Here is a 25,044-nt window from a genome sequence, read left to right as displayed (position 1 = left end):
GCTTTTGAAATCCCCTTCTTCCAAGAAGTCCCCCATGACTTGTTGGAAGTTGTCTCTGAACCTCCTCATTTTGGTATGGGATTTTATGCCACCACCCTCCATCTCTACGTCCTAAGTGTTTCCATGCTCTATGCTGCTGGGAGTTCATCAACCCTTGTGCATGCTTATGTGTTCGCTATGGCCCCAGAGGAAGGATGACAAAAACTGTGTTGAACTGGGAGGAAGAAGCGGGTTGTGGTGAAGTTCAGGGTCAGGAAACCAGCGTTGTGAGTGCAAGAACCAGCCTTAAAGTCTCAGAAGCAACTCATCTCTCTGTTAGCCTGCCTATAAGGTTGCCCGAACCACTGCATGTAGTGAAGTAATTTAGTGTTTGTGGCACACTCCTAATGAAAATAACAAGACACTTGATAAATGTTGTCTAACAATGAAGACACAAACACAAGATAAAAGAGAGAACACCACTATTTATTTTGGATTTTAAAACTAGGAATATAAACAATTACAGAGCTAATAAAAAATGGTGAAATAAAGACACTTAGAGGTTTTACAGAGAAGGAAGACTACTGGCTTTGTGTAGTGTATTTGTTAGGTGTTTAAACAACCAATGGTTGTGTACTTCTGCCTTGGAATTCAGTTTGGCTATGCCAGATGTAATACCAGTGCACTGAGGAGACAATGCTGTACATACATACTTTGCAAACAAAGGATTAAATTTGTACTTCCAGTTACTGTGATAAATAAACACACTGTTATTAACCTCAAATAATCCATAGTGTGCATATGCTGTGCTCTTGAATTACCTGAACTAAAAGTGACAGGAATTTTGTCAACTGAAAGAAAGGCGCCACAGATCTGTCTGGAGTGAACCAGAGCTGAAGCTAGGGTCAGATGCAGTGAGGTAAAAGCTGCTTGCAGGTCGCAGTGACCGGATTCTACTGTGCCAGCCAGTGAGCAGTGAGTCACTGCTCAATGCCTGGTCACCGAGGCACCTCTAATCTTTACAAAACACAGCCTGTGCCAGGGCACCATCTTTCCAGCTATGGAGCAAGACATTTCGAAGTGTGGAAAGTAGCAGAGGGGAGTAACCTGCGGGAGGGGAGGAGCCTGGCTTAATCTTTAGGTTGCATTGAAGACCACAAGCCTGCCACAGGGCTTGCGGGTGTGACAGGGCCTCCACATTCAGGTCCTTGTAAACCCTCCCCACAACGATGCATCAACTTAAGGGTGAGAACCAGAAGCTTCCGTGTTGAACACTGGGAAAAATGAAAGCCAGACTATGAAATTCAGAGTTCATCCAGGGACTTCTGCATCACAGATTTTAACATTTTTATATTTTTCTTTACAGAGAGAGAGAGAGAGAGAGAGAGAGAGAGAGAGAGAGAGAGAGAGAGAGAGCGCACCTAGAACCACTTGTTTGAAATGGTGGGTTTAAAGTTTATGACAGCTCCAAAAGCTGTGACTTCATATCCTCCCCTGGGCTGGAAACTGCCAACACTGAGGCCAGGTAGAGCGCCACTGCGAAGCACATTCACACACACCATGGGCCGCTTTGGGCCATGCTGGAGAAGCTCTCAAAACTCACACCAAGAAACATAGAGCTAAGAAAAAACATTTTGAAGAGTATGCTACAGGACCAAAGCTAGTAATAACAAAATTGTATGGTAGTCTAAATCGGCTGAAATTAAATACCCATCAACATCTTTCTGCACCACCATGCTGGGGAAAAGAGAGAAGGTAAATGCAGTGCTTGGACTGGGATCTCTGTCTGTGTCTATGTCTTCATCACTGTTGGAGACGCAGCTTGGAAGCAGGTGAGCTGCAAGTGCATACTGCTCTTGAACTTGTTGAGCAGCTCTTCCAGTAGCCTGGAGGGAGGAGAGAACTTTACACACTGACAGCAAAGGTCTGTGCTAGCAAGCTGTATGCCAACATGATATAAACTGGTCGTCAGAGGAGAGGGAGCCTCAGAATCGAGCATTTTCTGATTAATGATTAATGGGCAGGGCCCAGCCTACTGTAGATGGTGCCATCCTGGGGCTGGTGGTCCTAGGTTGAGTAAGAAAGCAGATGGAGCAAACCATGCTGAACAAACCAGTAAGCAGCACTCTTGCATGGTCTCTGCGTCGGCTCCTGCCTCCAGGTTCCTGCCCTGTGAGTTCCTGCCCTGACTTCAATGATCAATGATGTAAAAGCAGAAGACAGACAAACCCTTTCCTGCAATCTGCTCAGGACACGGTGTTCATCGGTGATGGAGACTCTAAGATCGGGCGGTTGTCCTCGCTTGCTTTCCTGCTGCTCTGATATACCACCATGACTAAGAGCAACGTGGACAGACTCACTTGGACTACAGTTATAGTCCATCCGCCATCTGCGGAACCCAAGGCAGACACTTAGGGCAGGAGCCCGGAGCAGAAATCAGAGTGGTGTTGCTTACTGGCTGCCACCAGGCTCTCAGCAGGCCACCTTCTTACACAGGCCACCTTCTTACACAGGCCACCTTTCTTACACAGGCCACCCTCCTCCTGTGGTACCGGGCACAGTGGACTGCTCTTTCACATCAATCAGCAATCAAGAAAATGCCCCGAAGACAGACATGCAACGGCCACAGTGATGGACCTGGTACAGTGATGGGGCCATTCTTCGGCAGAGGTTCCCTTTCCCCAGGACGCCAATCTGACAGACCTAGGATTAGCTATCACAATAACAATAGCTTAGCAACTCAGCAAATATTCAGGAATCTGATCACCCAGGTCTGACCGCCATACTGCGTTTAGAAGAAAGCCAAAAAAAAAAAAAAAAAAAAAAAAAAAAAAAAAAAAAAAAAAGCCAGGGCCTGTGAAATCTTAATCAGCAATAGAAACATCTCAACTGGAAGTGAAGAGACGGGGCAGAGAACACATTAATCAACAAGTCTGCATTTATCTACATTTTCTTTACACTCCTTCTCTAGAGTCCTCCCTAGAATAGAATAACACTTAGATCTAATCTTTTAACATCATTCAAAAAATCAAGAAAAACTAAAATTCTTTTTGTTTTCCAGTTCTATGATTGCTGGCAAGCACACACAGTAGAAATGGTCCCAGAAGACGGGATTATCTCTCATTCATTAAATTGTTCATTTTATTTTTATTACTGTTATTAGGGTGTCTGTGTGTGTGTGTGTGTGTGTGTGTGTGTGTGTGTGTGTTTGTGTGTGTGTATGGGGGGGGTGCTGGCCTGCATGCTATAATATATGTGGAGGTCTCAGTTTGTAGCCAGGTTGCTCTAGAACTGTAAATAAACATCTGTACTTATCACTATTTTGAGAGGAAGAGACTGTGTGCATGACACAGAGGAGAGATGGGAGGCTGGTTCTTTACTGTCTTATCCGGGTTCTGGGCACAGTGTGGGTCATCAGACTTCCACGGGAGGTGTCTGCCTGCTCCTGAGTATTGGCACCACAGGCAACGACAGCTCAAACAGTCCATTATTAGTGGTTTTGATGCTCAGATGCCTTTTGAAACACGTTCCATCTATTAAGAATAGTGCTGACTATTTTTACCTTTTATCTTTTATTTCAAGAAAACGGAACAGGCTCAGAATGACTTCTAAGGCACAAACAAAGCAGGGAAGGAAGGAGTGCACTCTGTGTCTCAGGACACCCTTCTGCTGCTTGCCTGACTGGGAGACACACCCAAGGGTCTGCGCTGGGGTCACACAGCAGGAAAGCTGGTCTGCTCCCCTCTCTCCCAAGCCTAGTCTCTCTTTACACCCACAGTTGGTCCAGGCACCTTCTCCATACAGCATTTTGATGGGCCTGGCCACAGTCTAGTACTGTGAGTCTTCCCCCAAGCAAAGGCAGGTGCCTTTACCTAGGAATGGCAACAGAGAGAAGAGACACAGGGTCTCTGTGGCCTAAGCTGAAGCTAGACTGTCATTTACAAAGACACCTGGCCTAGTCTCCCCTCATGCCACAATCTCCTGTTATCTGAAGAGTCAGGTTTAAATGCAGGCTGAGCTTATGAGTATGGTAATGGCGTAGCTATTCTGTGTCTTGTATGCAACAAGTCTTACTCTCCATGCTTTATAGAAGCCAGTGCACAAAAGTGGGGGTGGGGGAATGGGGATGGCTGCATCCTGCTCTCTTGTCATACAGAAGTCAGGGCTGCAGCTGAGGAAGGAAGCCCAATGCCATTCTTATGTCCTCTGTACTTGTCACTTAAAACTATAAAATGCAGCAGTTTTAAAGTCAGACCTACAAGACAGAATTCCTTCTGTCATGTGACAGTAAGTGAGGCATGGGGACCCAGTACACCGCTTCCCAGGGAGCCTGTGCTCTCCTTATTTAGATGAGCCTTTCTCAGTACTTTCAGTGGGTCTCTGGCTGTTAGGCTTGTTCAGCAAGGCCAGAGGACTGAGGAGAACACCCAGAACTTACTTTTTGTCTGCACCACTTGCAAGCTGAGGCAGGGCCTCCAGGGCCTGTTTAAAACTAGACCTGAAACACAAAAGCACATGAGCTCACAGTCTGCATTCTGAGAATTTGTAGGGGTCATTGTAGACAACCTTAAGCACATTTTAAATGTAAAGAAACCGACAAAGGCCAGTGAAGTAAGTGAAGATGCAGGAGAAAAAGTAAAAGTGAAAAACAAGAGGAAGAGGACAGGTAGAAGCAAGGCTAAGTGAGCAGAGCAGCAGGCTTTCTGAGGGCACGCCAGTGATGCGGACACGGTGACACTGCCCCTCAGGAGAGGGGAGGCTGTGGTGACTGCACACGGGTGTGTGTATGTGTGTTGGAGGCGTGGGGAGAGGAAAGGGAACTTTCTTTTGAAAACAAAGCTATAGGTAAAGCCACCGTGCAAACGGGAGGAGGGTAAGTAGAGATGGACGGTGTGCAGAACAGTGCTCAGGGCAGTCATGGCACCGACAAGGACAGGACTGCTTTACAGCCATAGCTCCTCAGTGCACACAGGGAACAGGACCTAGTCCCTCTCGGAATCAATGTGGACGGAGAGGAAGATATTTACATATAATTCTGAACATATCTTTATATGAGAAAGTTAAAATGAATGAATTGAAAAACTCCCTATTTAGTATGCTCAGTTTTTTCCAAGTAGAAAAGTGTCATGAGAGTTACTGAGCGGAGAACTTATTTGATAATAACGACTATTCCTAAGAGCAGTTTTGAACATTTCATGTCCTCTATTGTTCTCGTGGATTGGAAGAGACAGACGTAATCACTACTGACCAAGGGGTGCTCGCCTACCTTGTATTAAAATGATACTCTCCATTGACCAGGACATGAATGTCTGAACAACGTTTCTTAAACTAAGGGCATGTTAAAAGAACGGAAAGTCCCCAGAGTCACAGAAACGCCCCTGGGGTCCTCCCTCTCCCCAGCCGAGGCGGAGTGTGTGTGGGGACAGTGCGTGTTGGCATCTGGAGCTGCCTTCTGCTCAGTAGGCTTTCCTCTTTCCTGAGGGAGACACAAGTCCCTTCCTACTGTGTCTCACATCTCATTCCCCACAGGCCTGGGTTAACTGGATAAACATGTTGCGCCCGCCATTGTTCTTTCTTGCTCGAAGGCCATTCTACTCTGGGTGGGACACAAAGGTGACCAGACACATGCTATTGACCTTACAGTGCTGTCCTGGAGTTCACAGTTGAGCATCTCTAATCTGAAATTCAATGTGTTCCAAGATTTGAAATGTTTAGAGTACCAATAAAATGGAAAGTTACATACCAAGTACTAATACGTTCCATGTTCATTTTAGACCCATGGGTCTTTTGACTGCACGCATGTCCACGTGCCACATGCATGACTGATGGGTGTAGAGGGTAGGAGAGAGCATTTAGTCCCCTGGGACTGAGTTGCAGATTGTGAGGCACCAAGTAAGTACTGGGCCTCAAGCCCAGAGCCTCTGGCAGATCTGTCAGTATCTTAACTACTAAGCCATCGCTCCAGGCCTCAAGCATTAAATGATTAAGAAACTATTAAATTACCTTTAGTCATGTGTATAGGTGCAAACATAAATACATTCCTTATTTAGAAAAGTTCCATCTTCAAGATAACTATTTCCAACACACACACACACACACACACACACACACACGCACTCTGAACATACTTTTGTCCAGCCTTGTTATCAAACACTAGAGATGAAATGAGAGGTCCTTGTGCTCACAGCACAGCTCACACTTCCTGGGCAATGCTGTGAGTGGGTAGGCAGCTCTGTGCATTTGACCTACTGATGTCTCAATAGTAGGAAATCCCGACTTTCATTCAAAACAGCTAAAATTTACCATCAACTTTCCACTACAAAACTTTGCAAAGAAACCACAGGCTTCCTCTTACTCTGATATTTACAACACTTAAACTGTCTTTCAAATCTGATAAAGATTTAATTTCCTTAGCCTTTTTAAAAAAAATAAAAAAAGTATGTCATACGTGGCCATATTATTTATGAGACAAAGGTTTGTAATTATGAATGAAAAAAATTAAATTTGTAATGTGCTATAAAGAAGTGGCCTTCAGAATCACTCTTCCTGTAGGCTTGAGCTTTTTAGCAAAAAATTCTGATGAAATTATCAACTACTTCAACACAAATTTATGAGCATTTTCTTGGTAAGTTTTCTGACAGAGGACACAATACACAAGGAAGGCGATTCTGATCACAGGAAGAAGTGCACAGGAACACTCGGCATCTTACCTGCTCTCCGGGGTCAGGTAAATGGCTACAGTGTCCCTCAGAGCACAGATTTCAAGTCTGGCCTAAAGATGAGAAAAAGGCAAGAGTGACAAGTATCAGGCAGAAATGATAGCAAGAGTGGATCCAGGTGACTGTCCCAAGTGCTTACCGCAGACCAGGCTGGCTGTAACAACAAAGAATGGTTCTAAAATACCAGTGTCTGCCTTAACCCTGCTGTCAAATATGACTTCGTGACAGGGGCTGGCCATAGAGCCATGGGAATTACCACCTTTTAGTTTGGTAGTGAGAAGGACGGACGGACCTGAAACATTAGCTTGAGTGGCTGGGCTTGCTTCCTGAGATTTACTGCACCATTTTATATATACTGTCTCCTCTCCAACCTCTATGAAATCAATCTAATCTCTGTTATATTTGTGAATAAGCTTTAAAAATCAATGAAAATTGACAAGCTAATCCTAAAATTCATATGGAAATGCAAAGTTCCCAGAGAAGTTAAAATGATGTTGGAAAACAACGCACTTGGAAGCCTCATATTTTCTAATCGCAAACACTCTCACATCAGGGTGGCACCAGACATGGACAGGCACGGAGCTCAATGATGCAGAATAAGAAGCAATTGATTTCAACAAGGGCTACAAACGGTTCAGGGGATAAGTACCCACTCAATGAACAGAGATCCACATATGCAAAGATGAAGCCCAAACTTCCCTTAATATAACTAAAAATAAATGTAAAACAGACAGACAGCATCCTAGCTTGATGCCTGGTTTGGTAGCTGAAGCTGTTTGATTCCCAGGACACATAAAAATCAAATCCAGGCAGCATGGCCACCATGACTGCCCTGCCGTCCACAGACCTGCCCTCCTCAAAGCAGGGCAGGAAGGTTGTAAACACCAGTCTGCAGGAGGACATCACCCAGGGGCTTGCCAGCTGCATGGCCCCTACAGCCTGTAGCAGGAGGCACACAATGTGTGAGTATGTGGTAGTCAGGTGGGAGAGAAAGAGGAGTGGAGCAGCTTGAATATTATAAAGCGAGGTGGAACTGGAGACTCAGGGTGGAGAGGAGTAGCCTGCTGTGAGTGGCCAGCCCTGCTACCTGGGGCCATGGTGAGATGCCAGTCTGAGCTGTTGCTGAGAGCCATGTCTAGGTCCATGGCTACACAGCCACTGGGGTCAGTGTCAGTGTATTTGGCTCTTCTTAACGCTAGAGAACATGGTCTGGCTGGGGCAGCCACTAGGGGCATGCAGAACTGGCCTTGCTCCTCACTGGCTGCAGTGCTCTGGAGACCTGTCTGTTACCTATGGCACCCTCTAGCAGCCACAGCGCTGGGGGAATAGGCCCTGCATCTTGAGCAGCTCAGACAGTACAGTAGAGTTAGCCATGGTCCTGCAGGCTCCATAAGCAGCACCAAAGGCGAAAGAGGATAGCTGGCCCCACCAGTAGGTATGGGTGCAGGGGTGACACCCTCCCACCTCATCACATGTGGCAATCAGAAGAACTGGTCCTTGCTTGGGTCATGAGAGCAGGAGACCTAGCCCTGCCTACTCACTGGCTCTAGCCCTCTGGAGAGCAGGCCCTGTACCTTGTCTGGGCAGCAGAGTAGAGCTGACCCTGACGGTGATGGCAAGGGTGAGGCTGAGAGGGCAGGAGTTGGTCCAGCCCCTCACAGGCTGCAACACTTGGGAGTGGGCCCCACACCTTGACTGGGCAGCACAGTGGAGCTGGCTCTGGAGGCATGGGTGCAGGTGGGCTGGCTGAGAGGGCATGAGAGCAGGAGCATAGACCCTGGCTTCTGCCAATGTCAGCATTGGGTGGCCTAGCAGGAGCAGCACTGGGGAGCTTGCCTGGTGGTACAGATAAGGGAGAGCCACTGTGACATACTACAACTTCCTGACAAGATGCAGTAACACACCATCAGGAAAGAGAGACAACAGCTGAGAGAACGAGACGCAGCCACACAGCAGGGATGGTGGCCACAGTCCACAGGCAGTTTGTAACAAGTGCTGGTAAGGCAAGGGGTAACAAGAGGCTTTGCTAGTGACTGCCAGGTGGACAGCAGTGTCCCTGCTCTGGAAGGCAGTCTGGCACTCCTCTGAGGAGATATGCACCACCACTCTCACTGGAGCCACACACCAACCTTTATTCTTTTTATCTTGAGACAGTCTTGATGAATTGCCAAGCTGGCCTTAAACTCACTATATAGGCTCCAGAAATTCTGAATTTTTCACTTTCCTGTCTCTCCTCTTTGAGCTGGGATTACAGCTCCATTCTTATTTCAAGTTTCCTTGTCTCAGACGGGTTGGTCAGACCCGCACACATGTTCAAGGGATGAGATGAGAATCTGGGCCTTGCATATAGGCTGTAATGCTGTGCTCTGGGATATCTGCCTGTGTTTGGGACAGTTCTGAAATCTAACCACAAAGCTGATAAGACTTGTACTGAAGTGGGATAACCTTCAGGCTAAAAACCCAGGAAAAGTGGGAAATTTACTAAACTACCATTTTTTCTAAGCCTACTACCTCAATGCCAGTTTGTTATTTGGTATCATTTGGTATTTTCTTAGATATAGATGTTAAGTTTGCAAGTGTTTACTGCAGGAAGCAGGCCTGAAAGAGCTTCCTCAGCTATCAGCTGAAGAGCTGTCATGGTGTTTTGTTGTTGTGTGTGTCTGCAAACACATGTGTGTCATTGAGGAGTGAACCTTCAGGATTCCACACCAGCCCAGCACACCCTATACCACTAAGCTAGAGCCCCATCCCACCACTGCTTTTTAAATGCATACTGAATATCTCAATACACAGATAGCTTACAAGTAGGAGTCACTGTCCCCTCTACATGTGCACCTGTCATAATAGTTACCTCACCAAGGAGGAGGACACAACTATTTATACCTTTGAACTACACATCACTGAATGCTTTGGAAACACATGGAAGAGATATATGTGTCTGTGTTAAATAGTTTTATAAAACTCTTAAAGGTCTTATTCTGTTTTAATGCCTGAAACAGAACTTCGAGAAACTGCAGAGAATATACAGCATGGGTGTGTGTGTGTGTGTGTGTGTGTGTGTGTGTGTGTGTGTGTGTGTGTGTTTATGTGCCTATGTGTGAGTGCTGTACAGTGGGTATGGCTTGTGTGTATGTATACAAGTGTTGTATGTGCTGCAGTGTGTATGCCTGCCCCCCCCACTCTGTGTGTGTGTGTGTGTGTGTGTGTGTGTGTTTATGTGCCTATGTGTGAGTGCTGTACAGTGGGTATGGCTTGTGTGTATGTATACAAGTGTTGTATGTGCTGCAGTGTGTATGCCTGCCCCCCCACTCTGTGTGTGTGTGTGTGTGTGTGTGTGTGTGTGTGTGTATACCTGTGCAATTAGCATGTGCATAGAAAACATCTGCTATGCCTAACACAGTTTCCCATTTCAAAACAATTCTTCGTGAAGCTGGATGATTTTGGTACCTGCAGCGCTCCATTTCTGCTGAAGGATGAGACACACTGCATCAGCCGGCTCAGCTCTTCAGAGACTGCTTCTATCACTCTGGCCAGGACCCGGGGCACCAGTTCTTTGGAAATAGTGAACACCTGATGGGAGGTTTAGAACAAAAAGAGACAGTGCATTAGATACACTTTTCCTGGCTTGTGTCTACCAATAACAAAGTAATAAGCAAAACAAGATACACTGTTATATGTAAACTTTTGTTTTTAAGATTTATTTTATTGTGTATGTGTAAGTGTTTTGCCTACACATTATGTATGCCTGGTGCCTGTGGAAATCACAAGACAGCATCAGATCCCTTGGAATTGGCGTGGTGATGAGCCAGCAGGTGATACTAGGGACCAAACCCATGTCTTCTGCTAGACAGCAAGTGCTCTTACCCACCGAGCCATCTCTGCAATCAGACATACGCTTTCCTTATATTCACCGATTAATGACAAAAACAACTTTTCTAAAAGGCATTGCAGATGTTGACTAAAAATTGTTCTGAAAATTTCTAAAAGTATGTGGTTATGTATTTGCCACAATTAAAGAAAAATGAAGTGAACGAGGGTATTGGTGTGGTGGTGTGCACCTGCTACCTTGACCACTCAAACAGATGAGCAGAAGAGTGCGTCAACCCAGGAGTTGGAGTGCAGCTTGGGTAATATAGTGAGAAGCGCTGTCATATAAATACAGAAGACGTTCACTATTCTGTATTGGATAAGCATTCCAGTTTTACTGTGCACTATGAATGCATAATTTCTTTTTATTTGACAAACAACAGTATTGCTAAATTTTATTTCTTTATTTAATTTGTGTATTCATCTCTCTCTCTCTCTCTCTCTCTCTCTCTCTCTCTGTGTGTGTGTGTGTGTGTGTGTGTGTGTGTGTGTGTGTGTGTGTGTATGCTCACATGCACATATATCTTTGCATGTATGTGGAGGTCAGGGGACAACTTTTGGGAATTGGTTCTCTCTTCCACTACATGGGTTTCTGGGATCAAATTCAGTTTATCAACCTTGGCACTATGTGTTTTATCTGCTGAGCCACCCTGGTATCCTATTTCAAATTTTATCACACGACAACGTTGTACCTGGAGGTTTAGTAAAGTATTTTACCTTGCTAATTCACAAATTAAAGAATGTTTTCGGGGTTGGGGATTTAGCTCAGTGGTAGAGCGCTTGCCTAGGAAGCGCAAGGCCCTGGGTTCGGTCCCCAGCTCCAAAAAAAAGAACAAAAAAAAAAAAAAAAAAAGAATGTTTTCTTTTTAGCTTTGCCAGTTACCACTTTGAAGCACTAGTGTTAATTAAACATTGGTGTCAACCCAAACAAACAATTTGAGTATTCAACAAATATTTTGACAGTTTAAGATTTTATCACAAAAGGTAGCCCTGGTGAAATTCTACTTTGAGTTACTGGGCTAAACTGAAAGGGGACTTGAGAGATTGATACTTAAATAATATCACAGCTGTTGATAACGGCGAACAGCCAACCTTCTGGACAGGACCAGAGCGACCCTTAAATCCTGGTATCTGCAGTTCCTCTACTCTCTGCATACAGGATGTTCCTACCCACCAATGATTTCGCTTATGCTTTAATCTCAAAAGAAACTAACACAAAAATTTTTAAATAAAATCGTTTTAGAGAGGAGCTCACACACTCCTCTGCTAAAACGTGGAAATGTAAGATGACATCACCTCTGTTTTGTCCTCTGTTACACTGTTCTGATTTTATTGTCCTTATCCATATTTTCCCAGATACCACGATGCTCTCCAAACCTTCTAGACAGGAAGGCCATAATAGCAACTGCCTGAATGCTAGAGCTAAGAAGAGGAGGCGCCTGGACAACAGTGGTAACCTTTATCGCCTTGCTTTACTTTATGGTTTCCCATTCTTCTCTGAGCCACCTTGGGAGTGCTGGCAATGGACCCATAACAGACAGTGAGATCACTGCATGACACTGCAGGCAGCAATGGTCACTGTGACACCAAAGGGGACAGCTTGTTTTCCAGTGTGCCTCGAAAGGACTCCCACTCTTAGGATGTTCAGGAAGGAAGGCAGCATAAAACCTCAAATAATAACTGTGGGGGACAGGTGTGTAACCATGGGCAGTAACATCTACACACACCAAAGCAACACAATTAATTTACTGACTTCAGTGTTAGTATCACATAAGACATGTGTAATTTCAGAAAAAGTCTCAGTTTTACACCGCCCCCCTCAACACACATACTCGGGAGTGGGTGCTCACACCCATGCACACAGACACAAACCCAAGCAGATGCACACAGAGATATACATGCACATCAACACACATAGGCATACACTTACATACATGCATATAGACTCATGTAAAAAAGACACACACGAAGACATACGCGTATACACACATACACACATACACAAGCTGAGCTCTATTTTACTTATATGACTAACATACATTTGAGGGGGAAAAAGAGACCCCCCCTTGTGTGAATAATAATCCAATTTGCTTCTTTCCTTCTTCCCCTCAGTTACCTTCATCCGTAGGAACAGTGGATGACAGCTTACCTCTGCATGCACAGCAATTATATTCACCAGTGCTTCTTTTAAATAGTTTCTGACACCTGAAATCAAGATGTGAGAAGTGAAAGGCACTCAATGAAATACTCAGCCAGCCCTCTCCCTGCAGCATCCGAATGCAACTGTCAAAGTGGTCTGAAGTGAAACTGAGAATAGCACCATTACTGCCCATTTCCTTTAGAGATCAAGAAGGTGAATGGTGAAAGGACTATCTGTCACTGTTTGTTCTGAGTTTACTATCAGTTGGTCTCAAAATCAAAACTGTAACATATCTTCATATTTCACATGTGTATCAAAGTACAGGGGACCAAAGGAGGGTGCTAAAATCTGTAAGACTCAGGTTAAACATCATAGCATTATGCAGAATGACATTTTGATTCTAAGGAATCACTTTATTTTCTTTGTGTGTGCACGCACATGTGCATGTGTGTGCATGTAGCATGCATATGCAGTTGCCTGCTGAAGGAAGAGGGCATCAGATCCACTGGAACTGGAGTTACAGGCAGTTGTAATCCAAACAGCATGGATGCTGGGGACCAACACAGGGTCTACTGCAAGAACTGCCAAGCAATGTCTCCAGCCCATGAATGACTTTCAAAGTTGAAAACCTTAAGGGCTTGGAGATCACCCAGTGGATTAGAGTGCTTGCTATGCAAGCATGAAGACAATGCATGAAAAGCAAACACCTATGTACGTGCTAGGCTGGTTAAGGCTGTGGGAAGCGGCGGGTCAGGGGACGGAGAGGGAACAGGATCATCACTGGGCTTCCTGGCTGTCAGTCTAACTTCAGGTTCAGTGACAGACTCTGCCTCAAGAGGGTAAGGTAAACAGTAACAGAGCAGGATACATAGGTGTGCACTCCACATGTGTCCAACCATATGCCCTTTACACACAAGAAAAGTTTTCCACATGATTAATTAGACTTGATTCTATAAATCAAGTTAAAGTCTGGACATAATAAAGACATCAGACTGTAGGTCTGGAATTAATGAGCATAGTTGAGTTAACAGCAGCACCCAGATTACGGGTGCAGAGCACCGTCACAGCTTTTTGAACCAACTACCTCCCAGCGGGGACTTCTGGGGGGAAGGCTTTCCCACATGCCCAGTGAGTATAGATTCTGCACCTCTTTTGCCAGACTGCAGTGAGGACTGATGGTGACCACATGTGCATATCCTACAGTTCACCATTGCTGCGGTATAAGAAAAACGCAAAAGCACAGCATTGTTCTCCTATACCCCAGAATGACTGCTTTCCTTTGGAGTGGAATGTTCTAGACTGTCTTCTAGAATTAACTACAAAGGCTGAAGGGCAGTATCCTCGCAGAATGTTACACATAGCTTGGACAGGCAGAGACCATTAACTACAATCCTTTTTCCCCTGGCTGTTTTGAAGCAGAATCTTTTGCAGTCTAAGCTGGTCCTGTACTCACTATGCAGCCAAGGATGACTTTGAATTGGTGATCCCTCTGAGTCCCCTTCTGAGTGCTAGTTCTGAGTGCTAGGACTACAGGTGTAACTCCCAGAGTAGCAAGCAGGGCTGAAGAGGGACCAAAGACAGTGAAATATACAAACTTGTGGAACACAGCAGCTTTTCCAGTCAAAGTAAAGCCATGGTACTGGCGTTCCTTGGACCATCACTCTGGGTGTTAGAGCAGAGCACATGAATGTGTACCATTCAGAAGTCTGGTCACCGAGGGAGCGCAGCTTGTGCGTGTTCATCTCTACACACCTAACATGCACAATTACTACCTCAAGCCCAGCAGGAGAGCAGTGATGCTCTAAGGAGCCAGGGGTTAAAACTCAACAGCCTCCATTGTGTGAAACCCGCTCCATTAGTTCCACTGCAGTATAGCTGCTAGCAACAACTGGACACGTAAGGGTGGTTTTACAACTTAAAAACTCTAATGCAAAGTGAGACTGGGGTGCCAGTGCTGACCACTAAGCCAAAAATGGAACTTCCACTCAAGCAAGGCAGGTACATGCCCAGTGACCACATACTATGAACTTAACTCCCCCTCTAACCCCGATAGGAAAAACATTGGCAAGAACGTTACACTGAGCATCTCCAACAAAGTAGCCCACAGTAGAGACAGCCCTGGATTAGTCAACGCAATTCTAGAGACATGGCTGCAATAGCAAGTAGTAAGAATGCCGGGAAGAAATACTTCATCCAAAAAACATTTCCGAGAGAAACTGAAAAAAAAAAAAACCAAAAAACAAAAAAAGGTTTCCCTGTTAACCTAACTTCAGGATTTGCATGAATAGCAGAAACCTTAACCTTGGGAAAGAGAGCCTTGTAGTTCTTGGAGTTTTATCTTTATGAATAGGAAAAAAAAACCCGCACACACAAATAAGTGTTTGTTCACAAAATAACGAATGAGTGCTTCAGGGCTATGGGGCACGCTGGGAGGGCCGGGCAGGTGTGGAGGCGAAGGGGCAGGCCGATGCTGAGCAGCTCTGCGATGGCTGAGCAGCCTGAGCTGGATGTTGCTAAGACCAAGTGCTGCTCTCCCACAGCACTGCACACACTACAGGGCGACCCAGTCACAAAGCTAAGCTGCTTGGGATGGAGCATGCATGGCAGCAATCTTAGAACCCAGGCACAACGACTGTGAGCTCTGGCCACACAGTGACTCTGTGTCTGCTCTTGTGCTTTCCTCTTGTTGAGTTTACTGCCAAGTGAACTAACCACATTTCACTTAAAGGAAGTGGATACACATTCATTCATTCGTTAACACAGAGTTCCTGAAATTCTCTATGTGGTAGACTACTAGGTACGTATCTAACATTGGGCCCCTTTAAGTGGAACATGTTGATGACCCCAGAAAAAGACCACACAGTTGCTACAAGTTTGGTCACGATTTGCTGCAGTTGGTTTGTGTTTATAGTCACATATAGCAAATTCACACAAGACAGTTATATGAAAAGGTTTTAAGTGTCAAAGAAAAGCAGTATAAAATAATCTGTCAGTGTGTTAGTTGCTTTGCTCATTTGGTGAAGCTCTCAGCTGGTTAAACCCTAGTGCTGAAGCAAAGGCAGAGTGATGGCCTGGGCATCATTTATGTTTGGAGATGGCTACTCTGCCCGACTCTTGGTGGCGAGCAGCTGGCAAAGGGGCTTTTTGCTGACTAGGGAAAGGAAATGTATGGTTGGGCTTCTGTATGCAGGGATGCCATGCCCACAGATTCAACCATTAGCCAGCGTAGAATGCTGAAAGCATTAACATAAACATATTTTTTCTCTGTGTCATTCTTCTCTAAAGAAAGGTTTGTGAACAGTTACCCGTGTTCAGCATCACAAGGAATGAAGGAGGTGCAGAATTCTGTGCAGCTCTGTGCCCTTTCACAGACTGGACCAAGCATCTGGGACACTGGCACCTGTATTGAGGACTGTGGTAAGAATGGGTCTAATTCCTAAGGCTGTAGGCAGATGGAGTTTAAATGGGAGGGTGGGCTTCATATTCAGCTTCAAGGACAATGACTGAGCCTGTTATTTCTTCCATCAAGGAGAAGTGAGAGAGGAAAGGAAGTCAGAAGCAGCTGGGGAAGATGGTCCCAGGGAAGCTGTACAGATAGGAAATATCTACAATAAAGGTTGCGCTCCAGAGCTAGAAGGTAGGAAGGATTGTAGGATGATGGATTTCAAAAGTCCCTCTGGCTGGTGCCTGGGGGCGGGGCCAGAATTGGATTTTTGGTGAGGAGGCTATTTCTACAGGATAGGTGACTATGAAGGAGGAGCCACACTGTAGTCTACTCTGGTGGCTCTTGCCACATTTTATTCTATTTTAATATGGTTAACATTGACAGTTGTTAATTGCTTTCTAAGTTCTGTGAGGTGACAAAGGGTACACCTAAGGTACAAATTCTGGCTTGCCAATCACTAACCACAGGACCTCAGACAACTCAGTTTGCCTCTCAAGTCACTGCCAACCCTGAAAGGCAGGGACTGTAGTATGTCCTTTGCTAACAATGCCATTACAAGTGTGCTGCTTATTCTCTCATTCTTCAACAGCACCTACCTGCCCTGTGTGAACACCACCAATGTGCCGTAAGAAGGATACAAAGCAGGCACAGCCTGCAGCCCCGAGAGAGAAGAGCCCTGAGAGAGAAGGGGCTTCGGTGGAAGAAGGGAACTATTAAGTTTCAAGAAGGCCATGTATGCCAAGGGAAAACCATCCGTTGGCTAACAGGCATACTGGGTATGAAATGCACTAACTATAGCTGCATTTGCTGAAAGTCCAGGCATACACATGCGAACTAATGCACTGTGACTGCCCTCCGACTGCAGGTGAGTGAACAGATCAGGAATCGATTGACTGCTGAAAATTTGTTTGGAACACACAGTAGCAACAGGCAGCTTGACATAACATCCAGTGTGGCTATGCTGGGGTCATACAGGGGCTTTGCCTGACAAAACTGCTGCTATACAGGTTTGCAGCAAGTGTGAGGGTAGTGCTCTAGTGGAATTCATTTGGCTAAAAAGAATAGCAGAGTATCACATATTAGCATGGCCTTGGGAGATGGCCATGCTTGGTTTGACCACTAGATTCTTTAGAGCTGAACCATCTACATGAACTAACTGCTAAATGAACGGTGAATAAGTAGTCAGAGGAAAACTGAACCATGTGTCCAATTTATAAGATCACCTTTCAGTAGGCTAGAAACATGCACGCCTATTATGAGATGTTCTCTGGCAGGGCACGTCTTACTTTTCTTGAGACATAGGAAAGCAAGGACAGTGTTTTTGATATTAAGCAGCAGGATCTATTTAAAAATACAGTTAAAGAAAGTAGGACAGGATAATGTCGCTGAAGCTTTCCACACAAACTTTGTTCTTCTGGTGACAGCTTGTCCCAGTCAGCACTGTTTTGCTCAGTGCCCACAGTGTGCTAGATACTGTGTAGAGAACACAGTAGGGACAGCCTGTGTGCTAGAAAACCTGGGCTTTAGTTTCTCTCCAATGGCGGTAGCCATTAAGTGCTAACTGTACAGTGCAGACCTGCGTGGTATGGAGGGGAGGGTAATTCAGAGGAAAACTCACTTGCTTCTTGGAGCTGCAGGGAAGTGTCAGGTCAGTATGATATAGTCGTGAGTGTTGTTTTTAAGAGCCCTACTTAGATAAACCCCCACAACTTTCCACGTTACTTAGGTGAGGGAATGAGAAGCAGTTTCTGAGCATTCAGAGTGCCAGCCTTCTCTGCTCTGAAAATGAAATTAGAATGTGTCATGATACTTGACCAGCAAAGTGTCCCCACCCACACAGTGTGATATGAACCTAGACAATCACACAGCAATTAATCTAGAAGCCTAGTCTGGAAATTCCCCCAGGAGAACACAGAGCTCGCCTCCTCTGACCGAGGTCCTGTAGGCTGCTGCTAGTACGGTGGGCTTCCGGCTAGTGAGCCTGTGTGACCTGACTCCCCACAAGGAAAACAGTGTTTGTACACATTAAGTTAAAAAAAGAGGCTTCTTGGTCGTTTTGTCAGGTTCTTCTCTTTTGAGCAGGAAAGTCATACAAGTTTGGGGATGGGCACACTATTAATAAAATACCCAGGAAGAGCCTAGGCGCCATTTCAGGGCCTGAGGAAAACAGAGACCTTCTCCACAGAATTTAGAGCTGATACAAGCAACGCCCAGGTTTAATGGCCTGACTATCTGTACGAGAAAAAATGGCAAAGTTAACCATTCTTAAACAAGCAAATAGCTGTATGGTATAAAATTAATCAGGCAAACAGTAAAGCCTGGATTGGCAAAGGCAAGGCTGCAGTGTATGAGAATGGTGCCATTGTGACAATGACCCCATCCCTTGTTGGATGAACATTGGTGTTAATGTGTCCGTTTCATGAGAATGCTTCCTGGTAACAATGTGATAATGTGTCGTCGTCCCCTCCACCCCCATACTAAACCCATTAGGCCTCTCTTCTTTTTTTTAATTTTGAAAATTTGAAAATTAAAAGTCTGCTGAAAAGAAATAAAAAAGAAAACAAATATGGGTTCATTTAGTCACAGCTAAAAATTCAATGAATGTTGTCTTCACTCCTTTCCTGAAATGATACCTGACAATCTGGTAGATTCAGACTTTCTTCTAGGAATATATTTTTTAAAAAGTGATTACACTATAATTCTCTTCTTAAAACTTAATTATGTGACATTCTTTAAGAAACAAAGCAAACCAAACAAACCGGCCTGCTTTTCAGAGCAGAGCTGGGTCTTTAGCAATGTCAAGTAGAAAACACAGGCTCCCATGCAATCGTGCTCCTCCTCAGGACAGATTCCTTCCCAGGCGGGTATAGCTTTCCCACTGCCTGCTCTCCACCCACATAGCGGGGTACAGTTGATACACTGATGGCCATGTCTCCAATAGGGCCACTGCTGGAGACGCACATTCTGTTGGTTTAGTGGAATATACTCACCACTTCCCAGTGATGTGGACAGTCTTCCTGCCTGAAACATCACTGCTGCCTCTCATTCATGTCTCCTTCTCCATTAACCTTGAAGCAGATAGCTCCCCACCCTCATCCTGCCCTTCCCAGAATGTCATAGACTTGGGCTCACAGTACATATACGATCAGGGGCCCTGAGCTTGCAGCAATCATCCGCCTTAGCATCCTGAGGGCTGGGACTACAGCTAACGTACTTTAAGAGGATAATCCAGAGGTGGAACTGCTGAGTTCAAAGGTTTTCAGTCTTGGTAGATTCTGCCAAGGTGCCATCAAAAAGGCCACAGGAAACAGAGGTCTTGGTTCTCCATGCTTTTAAACATGGGCTGTCTGGTTCTACAACATGACGTGGTTCATTGAAAACATCAACCCAACTCAATGGTTCATTGAAAACTCTTAAACAGTAATTTGACAAAACTTTTCATTAAAAAAAAGTCAAGTAGAACTTTGAGTAAAATTTAAAGGTGAAAGAAGACAAGCCAAAGGCAAGCAAACCTTTCACTCCTCCGCCTTTTGAAGTCTCAAAAGGAGTTACAGAAAGCATGCTGTACCATGTGAACCTATACCAAGAATGCAGATCCCCCTTTCCCTGAAACACGTCCTGGCATAACGGACATTTCTCTGCAGACAACTCACTCAAGGTTCTCTGCTAGTGTTGTTTTCAAACGTGGTACTCCCCGGTAATACTTCAAGAAATCAAATTGGAAAGTCTGGAGACAACCTACTTTATACACCACATTTCCTGTTTTTAACCCCTGTGCCTTAAATCACTTAGTACTCCTAGTCTAGTGACAAAAATAGATCGAAAATACTATAAATATCCCACAATGTACTTTTTAAAATTGTCAAAGTGAAACATTACATGAAAGAAACCTGCGGTGTTTTTTTCAAGTAAATTATCTATTCGACTACACTCTAAAGACACATAAAGATACTGCCGGTTGTTTTAAAAAAAAAAAAAAAGGTGGTCAGAAACTTCATCAATATTGGCATAACAGACACGGGAACCTAAACATCACATAACACAATTAGCTTTTGTTGGGATGGAGAAAGCAAGTTTCCGTTGGAAGTACAGGTCTTCCCGTTTTAGTGCACATTCCCATACTGCCTTATTTGAAGGTGTTTTAAATGTGTACTCAAGGGCAAGGTGGCCCTACTGTGAGTGTGTGAATAACTTCTACCTCTATAGTGTTGTTTTATATACCAGGATTTTTCCTTGCATCAAAATGTGGTCCTACTGATCACTATGATAGATTTCATAAGAAAAGTCTACCCTTTAGAAAACAAAGTATTACCCACAATGAAAATGCTAACGAGTCCATAATTTACTTCTATATACATATAAATAAAATTCAGTGGAGCTTAACCTCACTCAATAAACTGCCTTATTATTAAAAGCTGTTTAGACAGTTTTCAAGATTTAGAAACAGACAAGGGGAGCAGAAGCCCTCACCCTCTTGTCGGAAGTTTACTTGATGTGTTAAAGGGACCATGAATCACATTAACAGAGCATGTTACAAAATACTCTGTAGAATTAGCACACAAGTCATCCAATACTTCATAAACCTAATATCTTGAATTTCAGACTTTAAAGGAGACAGAATTAACATGAAATGAACAAATTAAAACTCCCTTGTTTCAACTAACTACACACACACACACACACACACACACACACACACACACTACACACACTCCTCACCCCCTCACCAAGTCTTTCATTAGAAAGCAGTCTCAATTGGAAAAGTGAAAGTAACAACAAAATAAGATTCATTCTCTACATGCAAATGAGCGTTTTTATTCACACTGTGAACTATCACTCTGGACATAATAATACATAAATAGGTACTGTTCAATTTTTAAAATCTCAAGAAGACCAGTTTAAAGAAAAGATTATTTCAATAAAATTGGAAAAATGTCAGCCGTGAGGAGCAAGTCCATGGCCTGGCACCTGAACACAGAAGGTACAGAGCTGCTCTTGGACCTAGGACAGCAGTGAGTAGTGGCGAGGCTGCTCTAGCACTGGAATAAACTGTGAGGCAGAGAAAGAACTAGTGACTCTCATCCTCAACACCTAGCCCCATACACTAACCTTTGATAAGAAGGGGTAGCCCACTCTTGTGATTTCAGTCATTAAATCAAAGGAGCAATATGGAAATTACAAAGTTGTAGTCATGTAAAAAGTCAATAGCTATGAATTATTCAAGTCCCATTTCCACGGTAAGAAATCCAGGTAGAAGAACCTGTCTCTAAAGTCCTATGTTTTTGCACGGGCCATTCATCTGATGAGAGAATTGAAACCACACAGCAACACAATAGATGGTTTCCTACTTACACAGTATGAGAAATATGCTGGAGTTAATGTTTAAATAATCTGAGCTCTAGTTCCAAGTCCACTTTATTTTGCTGACTAGATTAAGTGGCTTTAATAACTGAGAAACTGTCACACTTAGAAATAAATGCAGGTATATTTGAAAGAGGTACCTTTACCTCTCACTAAAAACTTATCCCTGTCGAGATCTTTCAAAGGAGTTTTTCTTCTATCTCAAGATGAAATATAACTACTACATAATGAACCATATAATCCCTTTGTATACCATTTGATTTTGTAGTTGTTCACATGCACACAAACAAACAGTTCCATATGCACTGGCAGGATAAGGATGGGAAACAGGGTTTCCAGTAGACTGTAGCAGCCCTTGCCTATCTACAAGGGTGAAAGTTTCTTGATACCTGTCTCTGTGAACACACACATTCAAACATATGAATACATATGCACGTGATAATCTATAGTGGGTGATCACTGCACACCCACATGCTCATCTGAGGGGCACAATTACTGCACGTGTATGTGTGTGTGTGCGCGCACGCGCACACACACACACACACACACACACACACACACACACACACACACACACACACTGACCTGGTAGTGTGTGGTCATTATGCACATGCATGCATGCATGGTCATTGCACATACTATTCTGAAGTATGTGTGGCCAGTTGTCCAGTGAGCAGCTGGACAGCGGGGCTACAGGCTCACCCGAAGCACACCCTTGTTCAACCGTTTATGTTCAGGGCTGGTCCATGTGGGCTCTCATACATACAAGCAGCACTACCTCTAATGAAAACAGAACGGGAATTGCCAGACCTTCTTCTTTTAGTAGACCCATTTCCCAGCAAATACAAAAACACAAGACATAGCACCAAACAATAAAGAGAAATAAAGTCTAAGAATGCAAATCACTTTTCTTTATACTACCTAACAACAGAGTACCAGATATTACATTTTTCATCTCCATCATATTTTAAGTCCAAGAAGACAGTTTCTGTAATTTTATAAAACCTATTATTAAAGTTCTTTAACACATAAACTTGCTAACGTGATATGCATTTTACAGAAAATTCCTAAGAGTCCTTGTCATCATAATCATAGGCTGTCATAGCATTTGTAACCAAAAGTGACAGCAATTTCAAAACCAAGAATGGGTTTTCAAGTATATCATATTTATGAATTTACTGTGGTTGTCACTCAAACATTCTGACTATTAGTGCTCGGTATTGTCAGAAAATTGAAGTCAATTGATTAAAAAAAAAGGCATATCCTGAGTACCCTGTACAATACAGGCTTTACTAACATTATTTAACTTCTCTGATAGACACAAAATGCTTCATTTTTTCCAAATACTTAAAACATAGCTACTTGCTGAGGTTTTTATTTCAAGTGTATTTTTCTTCCTTCTCCCCCCACCCCCCTTCACTGCTTATACAATGTAGTATTCAGACAAACTGTAAAAAGCATTTTATTCATTTATTTACTTTGGTGTGTGGTCATGAGAATGTGGAGATCAAAGGACAACTTGTAGAAATGGCTTTCTCCCTCTGCCACTTGGGCCTGGGGGACTGAACTCAGGTTGTCAGGCTAAACCACTTCCTGTCCTACTGGCACACTAATTAATTAGCTTGCTGATAATGGTATTTTTTGAGAAGCCAAGAAAGGGAAATTCCAGGTTTGTCAAGCACGTTTCACCTACAAAAGGAGGGGTGTCCAGGGCCTTCCTGTCCACCCAAGACCTTTCACTTTCTCCTTTATGGATTCTTAGGAAATGCTCAAGATCTTATTTTCAAAGGTACAGAAGTCAACACCCTAGTATTTGGAATGAATGTGAATCACGATGGCCAACTACTGTGCTGTGTGGGGGGATGGCTTTTGCTGCTTAGTTGGAGAGAGCAGAAGAACACTAGCAGTGGTTACTTCATTAAGGACTTACTAAGCACCTTTATCTGTGGTGCTGGAGGACACAAACAGCGAGAGCCATTTTAACTTGAGGAGAAACAACTCCATGGAACACACAGATAGCAAGAACAATTCTAAGCTGAGTAGGGACAGCTCCATGATGGGGACCCAGTCAGTGAGGGCAATTCTAACTTGACTAGGGACTGCTTCATGGTTTAACACTCTTAAAACCTCCTGTTAGCTGCTCACTTTCACTAAGAGGACCAAGTCTCTGGGTCTCTTTATCCAAGTGCATGCCATACACTGATATGCAACTGACAGTTTACTAGCGCTCCCTGCTCCCAATGAAGATTTATATAGACCTCAGGTCTCTCAGGAAGCAGACGCTGAGAAAAGCTTCAGAATCCTGTGAGACCCACAGGGTCCCAGATACCAGGTGGACTGTACAGAAAGGGCAGAGAAGACAGAAAGGATAAAAAAGTCCTTCAAAGTATTTTGAAAGGGAAGTGACAGGAACCAATAATCATATCTTATATTTAAAAAAAAAGAAAATGTGCAATGAAAGCTCCATTCTTAATTAATTATCCTCAAAAGAGACCATAGGGAAAGAGAGTTCTAAGGAGGATAACTGTTACTACAAAGAAGGAAATGGGAGAAATGGGGGGCTTTAACTGGGGAGATGGGAGAGAGGCAATACAGGGAGAGAGAGGACAGATGAACAGTGGGTGTTTTAAAAATAATAGGGAATCATATTGTTTTATTTAGAAATAGATACATAATGTATATGTGTAAACACACATCTATGTATTTATGTACCCATGTGTGTGTGTGTGTGTGTGTGTGTGTGTGTGTGTGTGTGTGTCTGTCTCTGTTTTTCTCTCTCTCTTTCTCTGAATCTATGCCACTTGGGATGATAATGATCCCCCACAAGCCATAGACAATCCAACAAAACCCCCAGTGACAGGCATGGGGATCCTCCCTCGAGAATTGTTCGTCAGAGGAATCAAAGAGACTACTCAAACAATATAGGTTGTTGCTGTAACCCTTGGTTATTCTAAAACGTGAAGGTAAAATTCTGTTTATTGGCAAGATACTCACATTTCACTGACCTGGAATCCTGCTCCCTGAAGACTAACTCTCATAGTATCAGATGGTGCTGTGCAAACTGCAAAGGGAGAAAAGTAATCTAGAGTCCTACTCTGTGGTAAAGCCTCCAAACTATAATGACTAGCACAGCAAGATATTCCTAATCTCGAACTAGAAGTGTTTTCGTTTTCTAGATAGCTGTCTAATTACACATAAGGCACACTCAAAAGGAGGGACATCATGCTCGGTTACTGTAAACATAGCCAACTACCAGTGGATGGAGGGGACATAGACTTTAGGAGCGAACATGCCATTTTCTTAAACCAATACAATTCCCAATTGTTTCCTAAATACTTATACCCACAGTTATGAGTAGTCTGTGATCACTGTACGTGTGTACACATGAACTGACAAATTAAAACTCCCTTGTTTCAACTAACTACACAAACACACACACACACACACACACACACACACACACACACACACCGTTTCGTTTTGCAATAGATGGATACTATTACAGAGAGCCACAACTAGTCAAAGTGTAAAGA

The 25,044-nt window shown here is 43.9% G+C and overlaps 1 protein-coding gene across 10 annotated transcripts in view; it reads right to left on the bottom strand.

Moving 5' to 3' along the window:
• Exoc2 (exocyst complex component 2) overlaps window positions 1–25,044 on the bottom strand; it is a 191,953-nt gene that overhangs the window by 19,279 nt on the left and 147,630 nt on the right. For 6 of the 10 annotated variants that reach the window (XM_039095323.2, XM_039095327.2, XM_039095324.2 and 3 more), the window contains 4 exons: window positions 12,715–12,770; window positions 10,146–10,268; window positions 6,690–6,751; window positions 4,418–4,477 (listed from right to left, as the gene is read on the bottom strand). In XM_039095323.2, the coding sequence (XP_038951251.1) occupies window positions 4,418–4,477; window positions 6,690–6,751; window positions 10,146–10,268; window positions 12,715–12,770 (301 nt within the window). 10 annotated transcript variants of the gene reach the window in all.

This window comes from Rattus norvegicus, chromosome 17 (genome assembly GCF_036323735.1).
Source record: "Rattus norvegicus strain BN/NHsdMcwi chromosome 17, GRCr8, whole genome shotgun sequence".
In the NCBI taxonomy this organism is placed as follows: domain Eukaryota; kingdom Metazoa; phylum Chordata; class Mammalia; order Rodentia; family Muridae; genus Rattus; species Rattus norvegicus.
This window is presented reverse-complemented; position numbering and strand designations above follow the sequence as displayed.